Raw genomic sequence first — 19,768 nt, forward strand, 5'->3', positions numbered from 1 at the left:
GCTGAGGGTTGGGGATCACTGTGGATGCAGACTAGGCGGTCAGCATGGGCAGGGTATGACCCCTGCACCGACTGTGTGCTGCAGTATGCTTGAGCTTGGAGGCTTGAAACCATTCCATCAATGACCCATTTCCAAAGTGTCTGAAGGCTCATACACTCAGCCTTTACCAGACAGTGAATAAGGTTGTCTCAGGCTTCAGTGTACAGAGGTCAGCAGGAGGAACTGGGCGGAGTGGCGGCAGATGGAATTTAATCCCGAAGAGTGTGAGGTGAAATTCTGGCAGGGACCTCAGGAACAGGGGTGTACTGAGAGACCTCAGAGTATGCCCATGGTTTCTAGCCTGTGGTGACACATGTGAACACAGCAGTGAGGAGGGCTTTTGGCTTGCCTGCCTCCATAGGCACTGAGTACAAAAGTTGGGGATTCATATGGTGGCTGCACCAAGTCCTGGTTAGACTGTAGTGTGTGTAGTTCTGGTCTCCACACTACAGGGAGGATGTGGTAACAATAGAGAGAGTACAAAAGAGATTCACCTGGATGTTGCCAGGAATGGAGGGTTGTGGTTACTAGGAAAAAGTTGGAAAAGCTGGGGTTGTTCTTTCTGGATGGTAGAAACTGGAGGGTGATTTTATAGAGGTTTGTAAAATTATGAGGGACAGTTCCCCACTCCTTTGTCCCCTCCCCTCACTCGCCTCCTCAAATTTTCTTCGTCCCTCCCCATCTCCTCTCCTATCCTCCCTCATCTTCACCCTCCATCACTAAAACCCCTGCTCACTGCCCTCTGTCCTGTCCATGTCACTTTGCTTCCTGACTGCCCCCTGGGCTGTGCACATCCCAAGCCTGGTATCCATCCACTCTATAGTGACAAGTACCCCTGTCCCCATGCCTGGCCACGTTTTTGGTTCCATCCGCATCTGTCCTCATCCCTGGTGCCGAATCTGCCTGATCCTGTCCTTGTTCCTGGTCATTTCCCCATCTGTCTCCCTGCCTGGTCCCATCCCATCTACCTTGGCCAACTGACATCTCCATTCGCAGCCCTGTTCCCCTCCACTGTTCCTGGCCCTCAACCTGTCTCCTTTCCCGTCTCCACATCCCTGTTTCTAATCGTGGACCCTATCTCAGGTCCCCATCCCACAAAACAGAACAGCCCCACACAGAGCACTGACGCTCACCTTATCCCGGTGTCTCTGCACGCAGATTGGGGGGGAGAGGGGGAGGCGTTACAACACTGCTGTCCATGGTGGGACACTGAAAAACACACCTCCAGTGATTGTGATGGGACACTGAAAAACACACCTCCCATTGATTGTGATGGGACACTGAAAAACACCCCCACTGATCATGACGGGACAGTGAGAAACACACCCCCATTGATTGCGACGGGACACTGAGGAAAAAACCCCACACTGACAACTGTGACGGGACATTGAGAAAAACACCCCACACTGACAACTGTGATGGTTCTCTGATGAACCCCTGCACACACCACACCACCCCTCCCTCACCCTCCCCACAACAATGAGGATTATGATGGGACTGCCCCTACCCAATGACGAGACCTCCCTCAGACCCTCCAGCCCTAAAACCCGAGCACCTGCTCACCTGTACAGGCCGTTCAACATCCCGTCTCTGATCGAGAGGCCGCCAAAGATCCACAGGGTGGAGTCAGGACCCTCTACCATCGAATGTCCCAGCCGGGGCTGCGGTATCCCGCCGTCCTGCAGATCCACAAAGTGGAAGGGGATCAGTGGTAGCACTTCCGTCACCAGGTCAAATATCACCTGCTACGGTGTGGTACTCAAACAGCTACCTAGGGTATAAAACTTTAGGCAGGTCACATCTGGAGTATTGTGAGTGTAATTTTGTTCATCCTGCTATAGAAAGGACGTGGAGGCCTTGGATAGGGTACAGAAGGGGTTCACCAGGATGCAGCCTGGATTAGAGGGCATGAGCTATAAGGAGAGGTTTGGTAGTTTTCTCTGGAGTGGAGGAGGCTGAGTGAAGACCTGTTAAAGGTTTCTAAGATATTGACAGGCATTTATTTATTCATTTATTGAGATAGAGTGCGGAATTTTTTTTCAAAATGACGACATTTCTGTACTTGCTTCCAGCTGTGAGTAAAAGTGACTTTCTGCAGAAATCCCTGTGTGAGTTGTTTGTTGTGATGTGGCTGAGTTCTGTCTATTAATTCACGCAGCGATTGAAACTCATTGTGGGAAACACTTCCAGAAAACTCCGATTTTTGCAAATAACTGATGCATGGCCGAAAAATGATGGTTTTGTGAAAGCTGTTAAGATTTGAATATCGAATCCCAATTTCAAAAACATCCTTCCCTATCCCTTTAAATAGTTCTGAGGTGATGATTTGATTGACACGGCATGGTATCCTTCTCTCATTATTTGTTATAGTTTGTGACGGGTATGAAAGCCAAGGGAGTTTTGTTTTGGGAGGGAATCACTTCCCGATTTAGACAGTGAACTGATGATAGCATCCATCCTCGGGACCAAAGGTTAGCACAGGCTATACTTGGAGGCATCATGGTGCAATATATATTTTTCAGAGAAATAATAGTAACAAGACTAGTATTTGCAGGTTCTATGTTGTTGTTTAAAGTTAAATTGGATAGAGATATGGACTGGAAAGGAATGGAGGGTTATGGGCTGAGTGCAGGTTGGTGGGACTAGGTGAGAGTAAGAGTTCAGCACGGACTAGAAGGGCCGAGATGGCCTGTTTCCGTGCTGTAATTGTTATATGGTTATATGGATGTCAGAGGTAGGTTTTTCTTAGCTCAGAGCACAGACTGCTGTGGGTGGTGGTAGAGACATTAGGGACGTTTAAGAGACTCTCAGGCAAATAGACAATAGAAAGGTGGTGGGTTGTGGACTGTTTTGGAGGGAAGGGGTAGATTGATCACGGGTTGGTTAATATGGAGTCAGCACATCATGCACCGAAGGATCTCTACTAGGCTTACTGTTCGATGTCTACTCAGAGAGAGGAGGAACATGTTGCCATGGGTGGTGGTGGAGGCAGATACAACTGCAACAATTGACAGAGATTTAGATAGACACACGAACAGGCAGGGTACGGAGGGGAAAAGGTTATGACATCAAAGGTTATGTGCAGAAGGCTGGGGAGTGGGGCTGAGGAGGGGGGAAAAAAATCAGCCATGATTGAATGGCAGAGCAGACTCAATGGGCCAGATGGCCTAATTGTGCTCCTGTATTTTATGGTCTTATGGGAAGCACCATGAGCAGGCAGCTGGGCAGGCGGGAGAGTTCGGAATGGCATCATGGACAGCACAGACACGGTGGGACAAAGGGAACGTTCTACATTCTGCAAGACCCCACAGGAAGTGGGAGGGGCTGTCTGAGACTGGACCGCCACACAGGAAGGGGAGTGGGGGCAGGGGGAGGGTGAAGGCAAGGGGGACTCAGGTCGTATGAAGAGAGGGCAGGGGTGAATGGGGGGATGAGGGGAAGAGGGGAAGAGGAAGGAAAATGAGAGGTGAAGAGGGAGCAAAGGGGGAAAAGAGGGAAGGGGGGGAGGGGAAGAATGGATGAATCCTTGGCACTCACCGATCCCTCTTCTCTAGCCACTGTCAGCGTCTCCCAGATGATTGTTCCCGGGTGTGTCCGAGATCCGCAATCTCTCCCGGCATATCCATCCGCACACACACAAAGTCCCGATTCCTGGAATACTGAGAATGAGTCCGGAAAACATTCCCTCCCCATGTCCCCAGGTCGCTGGGGGACTGCTCGCTTCCCATGCCCCTAGGTCACTGTGGAACTGCACCCTCCCCATGAATCCCGGGTCACTGGGGCACGCGCCTTCTTCACGTCACTGGGGGACCACTCCCTCCCCGTGCATCCCGGGTCACTGGGGCACACGTCCTCTCCACGTCACTGGGGGATATTCCGTCCCCACGCCTCCAGGACACTGGGAGTGCTTCCTCCCCATGACAGGACAGTGTTGGGACCCTCATACAGCGCAGACACAGAGCTTCGACCCTCGGGTAATGCCAGGACTGAGCTGGGACCTGGTGCGGGTGGGGTGATACTCACTGTGTCACAGACGCCGGCCTGCAGGTGATGAGAGCAGTTGTTGGGACAGGGCTGGGAGGGGCAGTCTGAACCGGAAACACTATCTTGGCATACACAGTGCCCGTCCTGGCAGAAGTGGTGAACTGGGCAGGGGGGTGAGCAGCCATGGACGCGGTAGGTGGCATTTAAACCCTCTTGGGGCAGACCAGCCCGCCTGGACACGTTGGCCTCGAAGTAAATGGTCAGAACTCCTAAAGAGGTAAGAGAGGGTTGGGAAGAGAGACAATATTATTCAGTGCAAACATTCTCAGTATTAACCCCTCGTAATCAACAACACAGCAGGGACCCAGTGTTATAGATGACAGTAGGAGGTCTCTTCATCTAGATTTGGACTCCCCTACCCTCGTGACCATCCAGCTTATTTACGCGCCCCCCCCCCCCCGTGATTTTAACCACCTCCAAAAGGTTACGCCCGAGCCTCCTTCACTCCAGGGAAGACAATCCCGGCCTGAACAGAGACACAAGAGATTCTACAGGTGCTGGAAATCCTGGGCAACACACACAAAATGATGGAGTAACTTAGCAGCTCAGGCAGCATCTATGGAATGAATGAGCCCTGATGAAAGGTCTCAGGTCAAACTGCTTATACCCCCACGCAGATCCAGCCTGGTCTGCTGCGTTCCTCAAGCTCATCCAATCTGTCCTGAAAACTCAAACCCTCCACTCCTGATAGCATTCATGCTCATCCTTTTTGTGCCCTCTCTTGCTTACACCCTCATGTCCAGTCCTTCCTTATACCGTGGCAACCAGAACTGCAGACAGTACTCCAAGGGTGGCCTAACCAATGCCTTCTCAAGCAGTAAGAAGACAACCCACGTTTTCAAGCAACCCTTGCCCACTTGAGTCGGTCCCTTTTGCTGGTGCTAGGCCCATATCCCGCTGAGCCTTTCCTATCAATGCACCTGTACAAACATCCTCCAAATGTCTCTCTCACATCCTCTGGCAGCTTGTCCCATGTACCCACCCCGCCCACGGCAAGACGCGACCCATCAGGTTCCCTTTACACCTCTCCCCGTCACCTTAAGCCACGGCGTTACCTGAGAGGGCCTCCACTGTGATAGGCTGGTCCCAGCCGTTGCCGCAGAAGGCTCCAATTAGCCGTGGGTCAGAGTAGATGGCACTCTCCGGCTGGGAGTCAGTGAGGGACCTTGGGATCCCGTCAAAAACATAGATGTAGTTTTGCTGGAGGGGGCAGGGAGAAAATGAGAGGGGGTGATGTCAGAGTCATGTAGCACAGATACAGGCCCTTCTGCCCACTGTGTCCATGCTGACCAGCGAGCAACAACTGCACACCCCACCCTTCTGTTTTAGAAACAGCTTTTTGCCCTCTGCCATCAGATCTCTACATGGTTCATGAACCCATGAACATACCTTCACTAGTCCTCTTTGGCACTATTTATTTTTGTAATGTATAATAATTTTTATGTCTTGCATTGTACACCTGCCACAAAACAACAAATATCAGAATAAACAGCATTTCAGTGATGATAAACTTGATATTGATTCAAAACCAAGCCTCCATCTTCACCCTCGGCCTCCTGTTATCAAGCCTACTTTGGATCCAACATGCCCTGGATCATCTTTTTGACCAGCCTTACTGAAGACCACACAAACTGCACCTTTGCCAATATATTTGGTTACTTCTTCACAAAACTCGATCAAAGCAATGAACCAGGTTAGGTGTCATATCTCCCTGGCGAGTGGGAAAAGAAAACTCCCGAGGTTTTCTACACATATGTGAACAGGATGGCCAAAGTGAGGGTAGGACCAGTAAGGGATAGTAGAGGAAACATTCCTGGAGTCAGGGAAGGTGGAGAATAAATACTTTGCTTCAGTATTCACTAGTGAGAGGGATCTTGGTGATTGTGAGGACAATGTAAAACAAGCTGATATGTTCGAATATCTTGATGTTAAGAAAGAGGATGTGCTTGAAATTTTTAAGGATAGATGTCCCTGGGGCCAGATGGGATATACCCCAGGTTATCATAGGAAGTGAGAGAAGAGTTTGTTGCACCTTTGGTGATGATCTTTGCGCCTTCACCGACCACAGGAATAGTACCAGATGTTGGAGGGTGGCAAACGTTTCTCCTTTCCTCAAGAAAGGGAGTAGGGATATCCCTGGGAATTACAGATCAGTGAATCTTACTTCAATGGTGGGCAAACTATTGGAGGAGATTGTTACCAATAGGACTTATAAGTATTTGGAGAAGCATACTCTGATTAAGGATCGTTAGCATGGCTTTCTGAGGAGCAAGTCACACCTCATGAGCCTGATTGAATTCTTTGAGGATATGACATAGAAGGCAGAAGCTGGTAGTATTTGGACAGCATTCTGCCTGGAGTTCGATGACCAGTGCTGTCCACAGGGATCTGTTCAGGGATCCAGATCTTTATAATTTTTATAAATGACTTATGAGGAAGTGGAAGGGTGGGTTAAGTCTGAAGATGATACAAAAGTTGGTGGATAGTGTGGAGGGTTTCGTGAAGGTTACAACGGGACACTGACAGTTTGTAAAGCTCAAGCTGTACGCTTGTGCTTTTGGATCATTGTCTTGCAATATCCAATTTCTGTTAAGCTTCAGGTGACTGACCGCTACCCTGACATTCTCTTGTAAAGTGTCTTGATACAATTTTGAATTCATTTTTCCTTCAATGACTGCAAGGTGTCCAAGCCCTGAGGCAGCAAAGCAGTCCCAAACCATGATGCTCCTTCCACAATGCTTCACAGTTGGGATGAGGTTTTGGTATTAGTGTGCAGTGTCCTTTTTCCTCCATAGTGGTGTCCATTTCTGCCAAAAAGTTCAACTTTTGTCTCATCTGTCCACAGGATACTGCCCCAGATGTGTTGTAAAACATCCAGGTGGTCCTTTGCAAACTTGAGACGTGCAGCAATTTTTTTTTTTGGAGAGCAGCGGTTTCCTCCATGGTGTCCTTCCATGAACACCATTCTTCTTCAGTGGTTTTCATATAGTGGACACATGAACAGAGACTTTAGCAAGTTCTAGTGATTTCTGCAGGTCTTTTGCTGTTACCCTTCAGTTCTTTTTCATCTTCTTCAGCACAACACGTTGTGCTGTTGATATAATCTTTGCAGGATGCTCACTCCTAGAAAGAGCAGCAACAGTACTGAGTTTCCTCCATTTGTGGACAAGTTCTCCTATTGGGGACTGATGAACACTCAAGTCTTTAGAAATGCTTTTGTTGCCTTTTCCAGCTTCATGCATCTCTACACTTCTTCTTCTAAGGTCCTCTGAAAGTTGTTTTGATCAAGGCATGGTGTACATACACAGATCTTTCTTGAGAACAGCAGGCTCTGTCAGTAACCTGGCTTTGTGTGTCTTTTATATAGAGCAGGGTACCTCTACAACCTACACCTCCAATCTCATCTCATTCATTGGAACACCTGACTCCAAATCGCTTTATAGAAGGCATTACCCCAGAGGTTCACATGCCTTTTTGAACCTAGGGTGTGATTGTTCAAATGATGAGCTCAGTATTGACAAGAAGTAGTACAATTATTTGTGTCTTATTAGTTTAGGCAGATTGTGTTCGTCTATTATTGTGACTTAGACGAAGATCGGATCACATTTTATAAGTAATACAGAAACCAGGTAATTGCAAAGGGTCACAAACTCCTTCTTGCAACTGTGTATATATATAAAGCCCTGGGATTTACTTCACATTATCTGTCAGTGAGATTTGTGATCCCTCTTTGCCCTCCTAATTCCATTTAGAAGTGACTCCATACTCTCTGTAGTGAAGGGTTTCCCTGTATTCTGCATTCTCAACTTACCATGTGCCTCCTTTTTCTCTTCACCCAGCCCTCGATACCCTTGACACCCAGGTTCCCCAGCCTTGTCACCCTTACACTTCACCCTTATTTTATTTTATGCAGAGATACGGCACGGAACAGGCTCTTCCAGCCCAAAGAGCCGTATCTCCACATAAAATAAAATAATGGTGAAATGTAAGGGTGACAGCAACCCACACTTGCCTAATCGCAGAACAATTTCAAATGACCAACTGGTGCGTCTGGACTGAGGGAGGAAACCAGAGCACCCAGAGGAAACCCACATGTTCATGGGGGGAACGTACAAACTCCTTACAGATGCCGCCAGAATTAAGCTCCGAACTCCACGGTCCTGAATTGTAATAGATCGTGCTGATCACAACGGTACCGTGGCGCACATTGGCACTGACCTCTTGCACTCTTGCCCTTTTGATTCCTGAATAAAGATTTACCTACAAGTCACTCTCCCAGCGTACGGTTCCCAGATCTTGGTAGGAAAGATCACCAGTGCCTCTAATTCCTCAGAAGGCCAAGAAATTTTGCACATCCCCTTTGATTCTTGGTAATTTTTATTGACGTATCACCGAAAGGATCCAATCAAGATGAATTACAGCAACTGCATAGAGTTGTGGACTCTCCATGGAGAATGCACACAAAATGCTAGAGGAACTCAGCAAGTCAGGCAACATATGTGGATGTTTTCCCTTCTCGTTGCCTCAGTAAAGCAGTCAGCATTATTAAAGACACCTTACTCCCCGGACATTTTCCCTTCTCCTTACTCTGACTGGACAAAAGATACAAAAGTATGTTCTTTCAGATCAAGGACAGCTTCTGCCCTGCAGTTATACTACTATTGAATGGTCCTCTAGAACAATAAGATGGACTCAACCTCACAATTCACCTCGTTATGGCCTTGTACCTCACTGTCTACCTGTACCACACTTTTTTGTAACTGTAACACTATTCTACATTCTGTTATTGTTTTCCCTTGTACTATCAATGAAATGATCTGCCATGTAGGTGTGCAAAACAAAGTTTTTCACTGTACCTTGGTACATGTGACAGTAATAACCCAATTTGCTCATCCCCACATCAGTATCTCTGTCCCTCACTGCAAGGGTGAGGCTTGAGGTAACAGCACCTCACACGTAGCCTGGGCTGTTCGCAGTTTGAATATGAACACAAGAGACACTGGAAGTCCTCAACACACACAAAATTCTGGAGGAACTCACAGGTCCATAGAAATGAATAAACAGTTGACGTTCTGGGTCGATCAGGACAGGGAAGGAAGTGGGCAGAAGCCAGAATAAGAAGATGGGGAGAGAGGGAGGATTACAAGCAGGAAGGAGATAAGTGAAACCAGATATTTTAGTAAAGTGGGTGGGTGTTGGATAATGTGAGAAGCTGGGAGATGATTAACTGGAAGAAGGAAAGGACAGAAGGAGGAATGTGAAAGGAGAGGACACTGCAATAAACAGGAGGTGAGCAACCAAGAGAAGTGACGGGCAGATCATGATGATGGGGAAGAAGAAAAGAAGTACATTTACCAGTGCAAAATTGAGTCCCAGACTAAGTCTCACCGTATCTTGGCAATAATAAACCAAATGATGTTGAAATCCGCCTTCCACTAATTCAGAACCTCAATCCACAACTCAAAGCTGCGGGAACTGCAGCTACAAGCGAAATCTTGAGTGAGATGTATCTAGTCTTGCTGTATCAGGGTCTGATACAAGAACACTAATGCACAGGAACACAAGAGATGCCACAGTAGTGTAGCGGTTAGCGCGATGCCAATTCAACTCGGGGCGTCGGAGATCGGAGTTTAATTCCGATGTCACCTGTAAAGAGTCCATATGTCCTCCCTGTTGAATGCGTGAGTCTTCTCTGGGTGCTCTGGTTTCCTCCCACAGTCTAAAGGCCAGTAGGTCAACTGGTCATTGTAAACTGTCCCGTGATTAAGCAAGGGTTAAATCGTGGTTGCTGGGTGGAGAGGTGCGAAGGGCTGGAAGAGCCTTTTCCGTGCTGTATCTCAATAAATACATAAAGAGGCTGCAAAGGGTAGTCAGCACAGCTCAAGCCATCGGGGCACCTTCCCTCCTCCAAGAGCATCTGCAGGAGATGCTCCCTCAGGAAGGCGGTAACTATCAATGATCCCCACTGACCAGGCCACCCCATCTTCTCACAGCTACTATCAGGCAGGAGGTAGAGAAGCTCGAGGTCCCACACCACCAGGGTCAGAAACAGCTACTTTCCCACAACTATCAGGATCTTAAACCAACCTGCACAAGCCGAATGATACCTCAAGCAAAGGAATACTACAAACCCCTCCTGCACTACCATGGACTAGTGACTGACTGTGATTTTTTGTTGTAGTCAGTATTTTTCTCCACTGTCCTGTATGACTTTCCACAGCATGGAAACAGGCCCTTTGGCCCGATCAGTTCATGCTAACCAAAGCTCCTAGCCAGTCCCATTTGCCTTCATTAGACCTTTATCCCTCAAAACCTTCCATATCCATGTACCTGCCTCAGCCACTTCCTCTGGCAGTTTGTTTTATATACTCACCACCATCCTGGTGAAAAGCCTGCACGCTAGGTGCTTGTTAAATCTTTCCCCTATCATATCAAACCTCCAGCTCCTCGTTCTAACTCTCCAACCTTAGGAAAAGACTGTGCATTCACCCTGTCCGTGGTTATATACACACTAAAGTTACCCCTTAGTTTCCAATGTTCCAGGGAATGAAGTCCCCGCCTCTCCACCCCCGCCCCCCAATAATTCAAGCCCTGACAACATCAGAGGATGGTGCCAGTGAAGGTGGAAGATGCAGGTCCAATTACAACTTTTAAAGAGAAGTTTCAATGGCTACATTGATGGGAGTGGTACAGAGGGCTGCTCTAGGTACAGGTAGATAGGACTAGGTAGAAAACACCGGCTGGCACAGAGTAGATGGGCTGAAGGGCTTGAACCTGTCATTGGATTAGACTGTACAACTGGTATTTTGTTTGCAGTTTAACAATTAATGCCTGCCTTTATTTTAACATAACTACCTACATACATGTAGCAGTTTAGTATGTTTCCTTGTGGTCACAGTATGTACTTGTAATTCTTCAGTGTGTCCCCTAGTGGTTACAGTCCTTTGTATGATTCTGGAAATTTCTCTGATGTCACATTATTTGAATAGGGGTTATCTGATTGGTTAACTCTTATCTACAAATTTGAATGGAATGTATCTCATCTATGGGGTATAAGAAGAGCTGAACACATAGGCTCACCATCTTTTTTTCTTTTCTCTGTTCTTTATTCTTTTCCCTTCCTTTCCACTTTGTTACTAGCCTCTTTTTATTCCGTTTCTAATTTTCCTTTTTTTCTCCCCCTAGAAATGCTCAATAAAATGATCATGAAGGAACAGGTTTTACGCCTCTTTCCTGACTTCCAAAAGAACCTTGGATCAAAAACAGCAGAATCCAACACTGTGTGCTCTCTCCAGCCAAGCGAAGTTCGACAGAGAACCCTCCCCACCATCGGTTTCCCACACTCACCCCACACTGGATTTGGATGTCTGGGCTGATGGTGAGGCTGATGACGGGGCAGGTGCCCAGTTGAAGGTCCGTGCAGGACGCTGGCGAGTCTGAGGTGGTGAGCACCCACAGGCAGTAGGCAAGGCCGGTGCTGGAGATGCCGCTGCCCCTGAGGGAACCCAGGGCTGAGGAGGAGGAGACGTTGCGCAGGAGGGTGCGGCCGGCACACTCACGGAAACAGGTCCCACCGTCCCTGGGGAACACACAACATGAGCAGCTCAGGAGCAAAAACCTTCTGCAATCTGGCTGCGCCACGAGCAGGGAGACAGGGGTCATCATCTGGGAGGGAAGGTCGAATGTGGAACTGGAGGGAGCAATCTAAGACGGACTATACGAGGCAAGGCAGTTAGAGGGACACACACCACCACCCAACATAGGGAACACGTTCAACGCCCTCTGTGGAGTGAAGCAGGGGGTCTAATTACAGGGGAAAGGGGGTGTATTGGGGTTTCATAGGCAGATCACTGGATGACGACCAGGGTGTAAGCAAATGTGTAGAAGGGGTTATGAAGAAGGGTCAAGTTATGGAGTGAGGGAGGGGGCCGGGATGGGTCACGGGGTGAGTGAGGGAGGGGGCCGGGATGGGTCACAGGGTGAGTGAAGGAGGGGGCCGGGATGGGTCACAGGGTGAGTGAAGGAGGGGGCCAGGATGGGTCACGGGGTGAGGGAGGGAGAAGGGCCAGGATAGATCACGGGGTGAGGGAGGGAGGGGGCCGGGATGGGTCACGGGGTGAGTGAGGGAGGGGGCCGGGATGGGTCACAGGGTGAGTGAGGGAGGGAGGGGGCCGGGATGGGACACGGAGTGAGCGAGGGAAGGGACTGGGATGGGACACGGAGGGAGGGAGGGGACTGGGATGGGTCACACGGTGAGGGAGGGAGGGGGCTGGGATGGGTCACAGGGTGAAGGAGGGAGGGGGCCAGTTTGGGTCACAGGGTGAGTGAGGGAGGGGGTCGGGATGGGTCACGGGGTGAGTGAGTGAGGGAGGGGGCCGGGATGGGTCACGGGGTGAGTGAGGGAGGGAGGGAGGAATGGGTCAGGGGGTGAGTGAGTGAGGGAGGGGGCCGGGATGGGTCACGGGGTGAGTGAGGGAGGGAGGGAGGGATGGGTCAGGGGGTGAGTGAGGGAGGGAGGGAGGGATGGGTCAGGGGGTGAGTGAGGGAGGGGACTGAGATGGGACACGGAGGGAGGGAGGGGACTGGGATGGGTCACAGGGTGAAGGAGGGAGGAGGCCAGGATGAGTCACAGGGTGAAGGAGGGAGGGGGCCAGTTTGGGTCACAGGATGAGTGAGGGAGGGGGTCGGGATGGGTCACGGGGTGAGTGAGGGAGGGAGGGAGGGATGGGTCAGGGGGTGAGTGAGGGAGGGAGGGAGGGAGGGATGGTCAGGGGGTGAGGGAGGGAGGGATGGGTCAGGGGGTGAGTGAGGGAGGGAGGGAGGGATGGCTCACGGGGTGAGTGAGGGAGGGAGGGAGGGATGGGTCAGGGGGTGAGTGAGGGAGGGGACTGAGATGGGACACGGAGGGAGGGAGGGGACTGGGATGGGTCACAGGGTGAAAGAGGGAGGAGGCCAGGATGGGTCACAGGGTGAAGGAGGGAGGGGGCCAGGATGGGTCACAGGGTGAAGGAGGGAGGGAGCCAGGATGAGTCACAGGGTGAAGGAGGGAGGGGGTCAGGATGGGTCACAGGGTGAAGGAGGGAGGGGGCCAGGATGGGTCACGGGGTGAGGGAGGGAGGGAGGGGACCAGGATGGGTCACGGGGTGAGGGAGGGGGGGCCGGGATGGGTCACAGGGTGAGGGAGGGAGGGGGCCAGGATGAGTCACAGGGTGAAGGAGGGAGGGGGCCAGGATGAGTCACAGGGTGGAGGGAGGGGGCCAGGATGGGTCACAGGGTGAAGGAGGGAGGGGGCCAGGATGGGTCACGGGGTGAGGGAGGGAGAGGGCCGGGATGGGCCACGGGGAGAGGGAGGGAGGGGGCCGGGATGGGTCACGGGGTGAGGGAGGGAGGGAGGGAGGGAGGGGACCAGGATGGGTCAAGGGGTGAGGGAGGGAGGGAGGGGACCAGGATGGGTCACGGGGTGAGGGAGGGAGGGGACGGGGATGGGTCACAGATGAGGGAGGGGACAGGTGGGGGCACACCCCATTCAGCAGGTGACCCACTTCTCACCACGGGTCTCCGTAGTAACCGGGAGCACAGCTCTGGCAGTTGGTGCCCTGGGTGTGGTGGGTGCAGTAACAGTGCCCTGTGGCCCTGTCACACTGCCCCAGGGCATCGATCCCATGCCCGTTACACGCACACTGCCGGCAGCCCTCTGGTCCACTGGCGTTCCCATAACTCCCGGCCCGGCACGACTCACAGTGCTCGTCCTCTGTCCAGTCTGCAAGCAGATCACAGGGGGCCGGTCAGTCATGTCTGCTCCCTTTACCTGCCCTTGTCTGGTCACAGAGACCCGTCCACCCCCCACGTCCTCGCTTCCAAACACTTCCCCGATGCACCGACTTCTCCTGGTCCCTCCATGATTCATCACCATGCACGGACACAGGTCCTTCAGCTCAGCTCACCCATGCCGACCAAAGTGCCCACGTCAGCTAGACCCACTTGCCCACATCCCTCAGCTTTTACTGAGCACTGCAATGTACAGCCAGGCCATTCGGCCCATCTGGACTATGCGACCCAATCGTTTGCCTAGTCCCACCTACCTGCACCCTGACCATATCCCTCCAAGCCCTTCCCACCTACAGTATATATCCATCCAGATTCCCCTCAAATATTACAAATGAACCTGTACCTACCATTCCTACCGGCAGCTTGGTCAGCACTCGCACCTCCCTCTGAGTGAACAAGCTCCCCCTCAGATCCCCCTGTCACGTGTGTGTGTGTGTGTGTGACGCTGCTAGAAAGTTTTCCACTGCCCCTGTGCGTACGTGTACGTGTGCATTTAACAATAAACTCTGACTTTGACGTTCAGGGAATGCGTGCAAGCCACAGGTCATGTTTCAAGGTCAAGGTGAAATACTGAAGGGGTACTATGCCCACTTCTCGTTGCCTCTGCTGGTGGGACTTCGCCATTAGGTTTCTGGGCACTGCCTCACTGCTCATTTTCTGCACGATTCACTTACACCACTTTTTACGGTGGCCTGTAGTGATTTTTCACGCCCTGTGTCACTGACAATAAACCTGACTCCGATTCACTGAGAGTGTGCAACAAGAAGTGGTAAATGAAGAAGCAATTGGAACATTTGGGTGCCATGACTGCGCGACCCTTTTACAGCTTGGGGTGTCAGAGTTCAGAGTTCAATTCCAACGACATCTGTATGTCCTCTCCATGGAATGCGTGGGTTTTCTCCTGGTGCTCTGGTTGCCTCCCACAGTCTAAAGATGTACCGGTAGATTGACTGGCTGTTGTAAAATTATTCCATGATTAAGGTAGGGTTAAATCGGGGGTTGCTGGGCGTTGCGGGCTCAAAGGGCCGTTTTGCACTTTATCTCAATAAGTAAATAAAAGAAGAATTCTGATGGGTACCTAAATGGGAAGGACTATGCAGAAGATCAGGATGGCAAAGACTAGGATGGTCAAAGTGCTCTGGTGCTCTTGGACTATAACTCCTCCTTTCATTGACTCCTGGACACCCGTGTTCTGAAACACACATCTCTGCTCCCTCCTCTCCTACCCCTACAACCCCCCCCACCCCATTCGTGCAGCCTTCCACTCACTGCCAGGCAGCCAGCACCCTTACCTTGGCACTGGTCGCAGACACCGATGCCCTTGGGGCAGGCGCTGTGGAAGTTGCAGCCACAGTCGACGTCGCACTCCACTCCGGTCTGATTCACCAACGAGCTGTTGGAAGTCCAGCCCAGGTCGCAGATACAAGTGAAGTCAGGGGGCCCACTGCACCGGCCATGTCGACACTCATTGTAACACCTGGGAGGTGTGGGGGGAAACAGAGGCAGGCGTGGGTGATACTGCAGCTCACCGGGACACGCTGGTATTAAAAAAAACACCAGACACATCAATAGAACAGAAGCCTTAGGGCCAGGAACACCAGGCTCCTGAACCAGCACAGATAACTTCAATTACCGCTACTCTGAACAGTTTCCACAAACTACACATTCACTTTCAAGGACTCTTTATAACTCATGTTCTCGGTATTGCTTTTATTTGCATAGTTTGTCTCCTGTTCAAGCTTCAAGATTGTTTAATGTCATTTCCTGTACACAAGTGTAAAGGAGAACGAAGTAATTGTTACTCCATATCTGATGTAGCACGATAAAAAACCACAATAAGATAAAGAACACAATAATAATAATTTAAAAAACCACAATAAATATGACACTCATGATAGCTTACATAGAGCAACACACACAAACATCTTTGTGATAGCTTAGAGTTTGCTCCTACGCCCATAAAGTCTTGTTAGCCACAGGAGTGTCTGTACATAAACTGACCGACAGGAAAGTATAACAAAACATAGTGGTGGATGGTGGGTGTGGTGGGTGGAGATGTTGATCAGCCTTACTGCTTGGGAAAATTAACTGTGTTTGAGTTTGTTGGCCCTGGTGTGGATGCCATGCAGCCTCCTCTCCGATGGGAGTGAGCCGAAGAGTCCATTAGCAGGGTGGGAGGGAACCTTTCTGATGTTACTGGCCCTGTTCCGGCACCTTTCTGATGTTACTGGCCCTGTTCCGGCACCTTTCTGGTGTTACTGGCCCTGTTCCGGCACCTTTCTGGTGTTACTGGCCCTGTTCCGGCACCTTTCTGGTGTTACTGGCCCTGTTCCGGCAGCTTTCTGGTGTTACTGGCCCTGTTCCGGCAGCTTTCTGCACACGTGTCCTGATGGCAGGTCGGCTGGTGCCGGTGATGCACTGGGCAGTTTTGATTAGCCTTTTGCTCGCTGGTTGTTTGTCAGTCTTTGTTTACGTATAGTTGTTTGTAAAATTCTATTGTACATTTTGATTTTCCTGTGAATGCCTGCAAGAAAATGAATCTCGAGGTAGTTTTTGGTAATATATAGGTACTTTGATAGTAAATTAACATTGAACTTAGAACACTCCTGTTATGTATGGATCGATTTCTCTTAGAGCAGTGACCCCACCCCCCACCCCCAGCACTATGTATTGGTCTGTTGTCTGTGTCCACATTGTCTATGTATGTGCATTGCTTTCTCTCTCCTCTCGCTGCAATGTGAATACACCAGTTAAAGCCATCTCCCATATGCTTGCTCTTATTCCGTTTGGGCACGGACACAACAAACTGGCAACAAGTACAAACCTGACTGTCAGGAAATATCATGAGCTACACCAACAGTTTCGGGACAAAACAGCCAGAGTTAAACAGTACAGAGAAGGCCATCACGGACGCTACAAAGGCATGAGTACACTGTGTAGTAACAGTGAAAGACACGCTGGAATTAAAGTGAAAATAACGTGGCGATGGCTTCAGTCGGAAAAGTTGACGAATTTGAAGGTGCTAATGAAGACTGGGAGTTGTATATTGAGAGGGTTGAATTGCATTGTAACATGAACAATGTGGAAGAGAAAAAGAAAGCCCCTATACTTCTTAGCTTAATGGGCCCAGTCTCTTACACAAATTAGTAACCTCTGCAAAGCAAGATGTTCGATGAAATTGTTACAATTTTACAAAATCACTTGAGCCCTAAACTACTGGTAATAGCTGAGAGATTTAGATTTTGCAAAGGGAACCAGTCAAAAGATGAAAGCCTTCCTGAGTACATTGTAGAACTGCGCAAACTTCCCCAGTACTGTGACTTTAGAGATGGACTTTATGATGTATTAATGGACAGGCTTGTATGTGGCATGCATAGTCAAAGCACTCAAACGAGGCTACTGGCAGAAAGAGACCTAACCTTAGAATGGGCATTGACCATTGCAATAAAGGATGCAGCAGAAGTACAGAAAAGGTGGTTAGAATGTGAAATGCACAACATTTCCCTGAATGGTGCAAAAAGCCAAAAATCTTTCTGCAGACTTTTTTTTTGAGCCAACAGTCATTTGCAAATCCTCCCATGATGCAAATGACTGTTGGTTCAAAGGAAAAGTCTGCAGAAAGTGTCACAAACAAGGTCACATAAAGAGAGTGTGCAACTCAAGACAAAAAGCACAACCAAGTGAAAAGTCTCAAACACAAAACTGAGCAAATGCATAAAGTTACCGAATGTAAAACAGAATCAGACAACACAGAGTCTGACTAAGGTGAAATGTCATGCCTGGAACTGCATAGTTAACAAAATCATCTAGATTACAATAGAAACATGAGAAAATCTGCAGATGCTGGAAATCCAAGTAACACACACAAAATGATGGAGGAACTCAGCAGGCCTGGCAGCATCTATGGAAAAGAGTTGGACAGTCGACGTTTTGGGCCGAGACCCTTCAGCAGGACACTACAGTCGACGTTTCGGGCTGAGACCCTTCCGCTGGACCTGCTGAAGGGTTTCAGCCCGAAATGTCGACTGTACTCTTTTCCATAGATGCTGCCTGGCCTTATGAGTTCCTCCAGCATTTTGTGTGGATCACAATAGATGCGTCCGGTGTAAAATTGAAAATGGAGCTGGATACCATGTCATCTCTGTCTATAAATCCAGAGGCTGACTGCAACAGACTGTTTTCTAAGATACCATTAGAGAAGACCTCAGTGATGATAAAAACCTACACAGGTGAAAAAGTGTTCCCCAAAGGCAGACTGAATGTGAAGGAGATGTATGGAGGCCAAACACAGCAGTTAGAGCTTTGTGCATTGAAAAGTGTTTTTTCAAATGTGAATGGTTGAGTAAACAAGCCTGATAGAGTTCTTTGAGGAGGTGACCAGGCATATAGATGAGGGTAGTGCAGTGGATGTGATCTACATGGATTTTAGTAAGGCATTTGACAAGGTTCCACACGGTAGGCTTATTCAGAAAGTCAGAAGGCATGGGATCCAGGGAAGTTTGGCCAGGTGGATTCAGAATTGGCTTGCCTGCAGAAGGCAGAAGGTCGTGGTGGAGGGAGTACATTCAGATTGGAGGATTGTGACTAGTGGTGTCCCACAAGGATCTGTTCTGGGACCTCTACTTTTTGTGATTTTTATTAATGACCTGGATGTGGGGGTAGAGGGGTGGGTTGGCAAGTTTGCAGACGACACAAAGGTTGGTGGTGTTGTAGATAGTGTAGAGGATTGTCGAAGATTGCAGAGAGACATTGATAGGATGCAGAAGTGGGCTGAGAAGTGGCAGATGGAGTTCTACCCGGAGAAGTATGAGGTGGTGCACTTTGGAAGGACAAACTCCAAGGCAGAGTACAAAGTAAATGGCAGGATACTTGGTAGTGTGGAGGAGCAGAGGGATCTGGGGGTACATATCCACAGATCCCTGAAAGTTGCCTCACAGGTAGATAGGGTAGTTAAGAAAGCTTATGGGGTGTTAGTTTTCATAAGTCGAGGGATAGAGTTTAAGAGTCGCGATGTAATGATGCAGCTCTATAAAACTCTGGTTAGGCCACACTTGGAGTACTGAGTCCAGTTCTGGTCGCCTCACTATAGGAAGGATGTGGAAGCATTGGAAAGGGTACAGAGGAGATTTACCAGGATGCTGCCTGGTTTAGACAGTATGCATTATGATCAGAGATTAAGGGAGCTAGGGCTTTACTCTTTGGAGAGGAGGATGAGAGGAGACATGATAGAGGTCTACAAGATAATAAGAGGAATAGATAGAGTGGATAGCCAGCGCCTCTTCCCCAGGGTACCACTGCTCAATACAAGAGGACACGGCTTTAAGGTAAGGGGTGGGAATTAGAGGAAGGGGGGGATCATAAGGAGGGATATTAGAGGAAGGTTTTTTACTCAGAGAATGGTTGGTGCGTGGAATGCACTGCCTGAGTCAGTGGTGGAGGCAGATACACTCGTGAAGTTTAAGAGACTACTAGACAGGTATATGGAGGAATTTAAGGTGGGGGGTTATATGGGAGGCAGGGTTTGAGGGTCGGCACAACAATGTGGGCCAAAGGGCCTGTACTGTGCTGTTCTATTCTATGTTCTATATGTTCTATGTTATAAAATCCAACTGGACTGGCACACAATCAAAGCTCTCAGTGTTGCATCAACAGGCAACGGCAGCCCAAATGGGAGCATTAACCAGAGACCGGCACAGCTGCTTAATGCTAATGAGAAGGTGTTTGAGAAGGGCACTGGTGAACTCAAAGGCATGAAGGCCAGAATCGAACTGGATGAAACAGCAACACCAAGATTCCATGAAGAGCATCCAGTGCCTTATGCACTACGTCCTGAAGTGGATGCTGAACTGCAGAGCCT

At 49.5% G+C, this 19,768-nt stretch overlaps 1 protein-coding gene across 1 annotated transcript in view; it reads right to left on the reverse strand.

Moving 5' to 3' along the window:
* megf8 (multiple EGF-like-domains 8) overlaps positions 1-19,768 on the reverse strand; it is a 124,859-nt gene that overhangs the window by 43,230 nt on the left and 61,861 nt on the right. Inside the window, exons 22-28 of the mRNA XM_063056749.1 lie at positions 15,204-15,388; positions 13,633-13,843; positions 11,431-11,662; positions 5,139-5,283; positions 4,063-4,292; positions 3,577-3,690; positions 1,603-1,718 (exon numbers count right to left, since the gene is read on the reverse strand). Coding sequence (XP_062912819.1) covers positions 1,603-1,718; positions 3,577-3,690; positions 4,063-4,292; positions 5,139-5,283; positions 11,431-11,662; positions 13,633-13,843; positions 15,204-15,388 — 1,233 coding nt within the window. The remainder of the gene's footprint in view (positions 1-1,602; positions 1,719-3,576; positions 3,691-4,062; positions 4,293-5,138; positions 5,284-11,430; positions 11,663-13,632; positions 13,844-15,203; positions 15,389-19,768) is intronic.

Source organism: Mobula hypostoma, chromosome 8, assembly GCF_963921235.1.
Source record: "Mobula hypostoma chromosome 8, sMobHyp1.1, whole genome shotgun sequence".
Lineage (NCBI taxonomy): Eukaryota > Metazoa > Chordata > Chondrichthyes > Myliobatiformes > Myliobatidae > Mobula > Mobula hypostoma.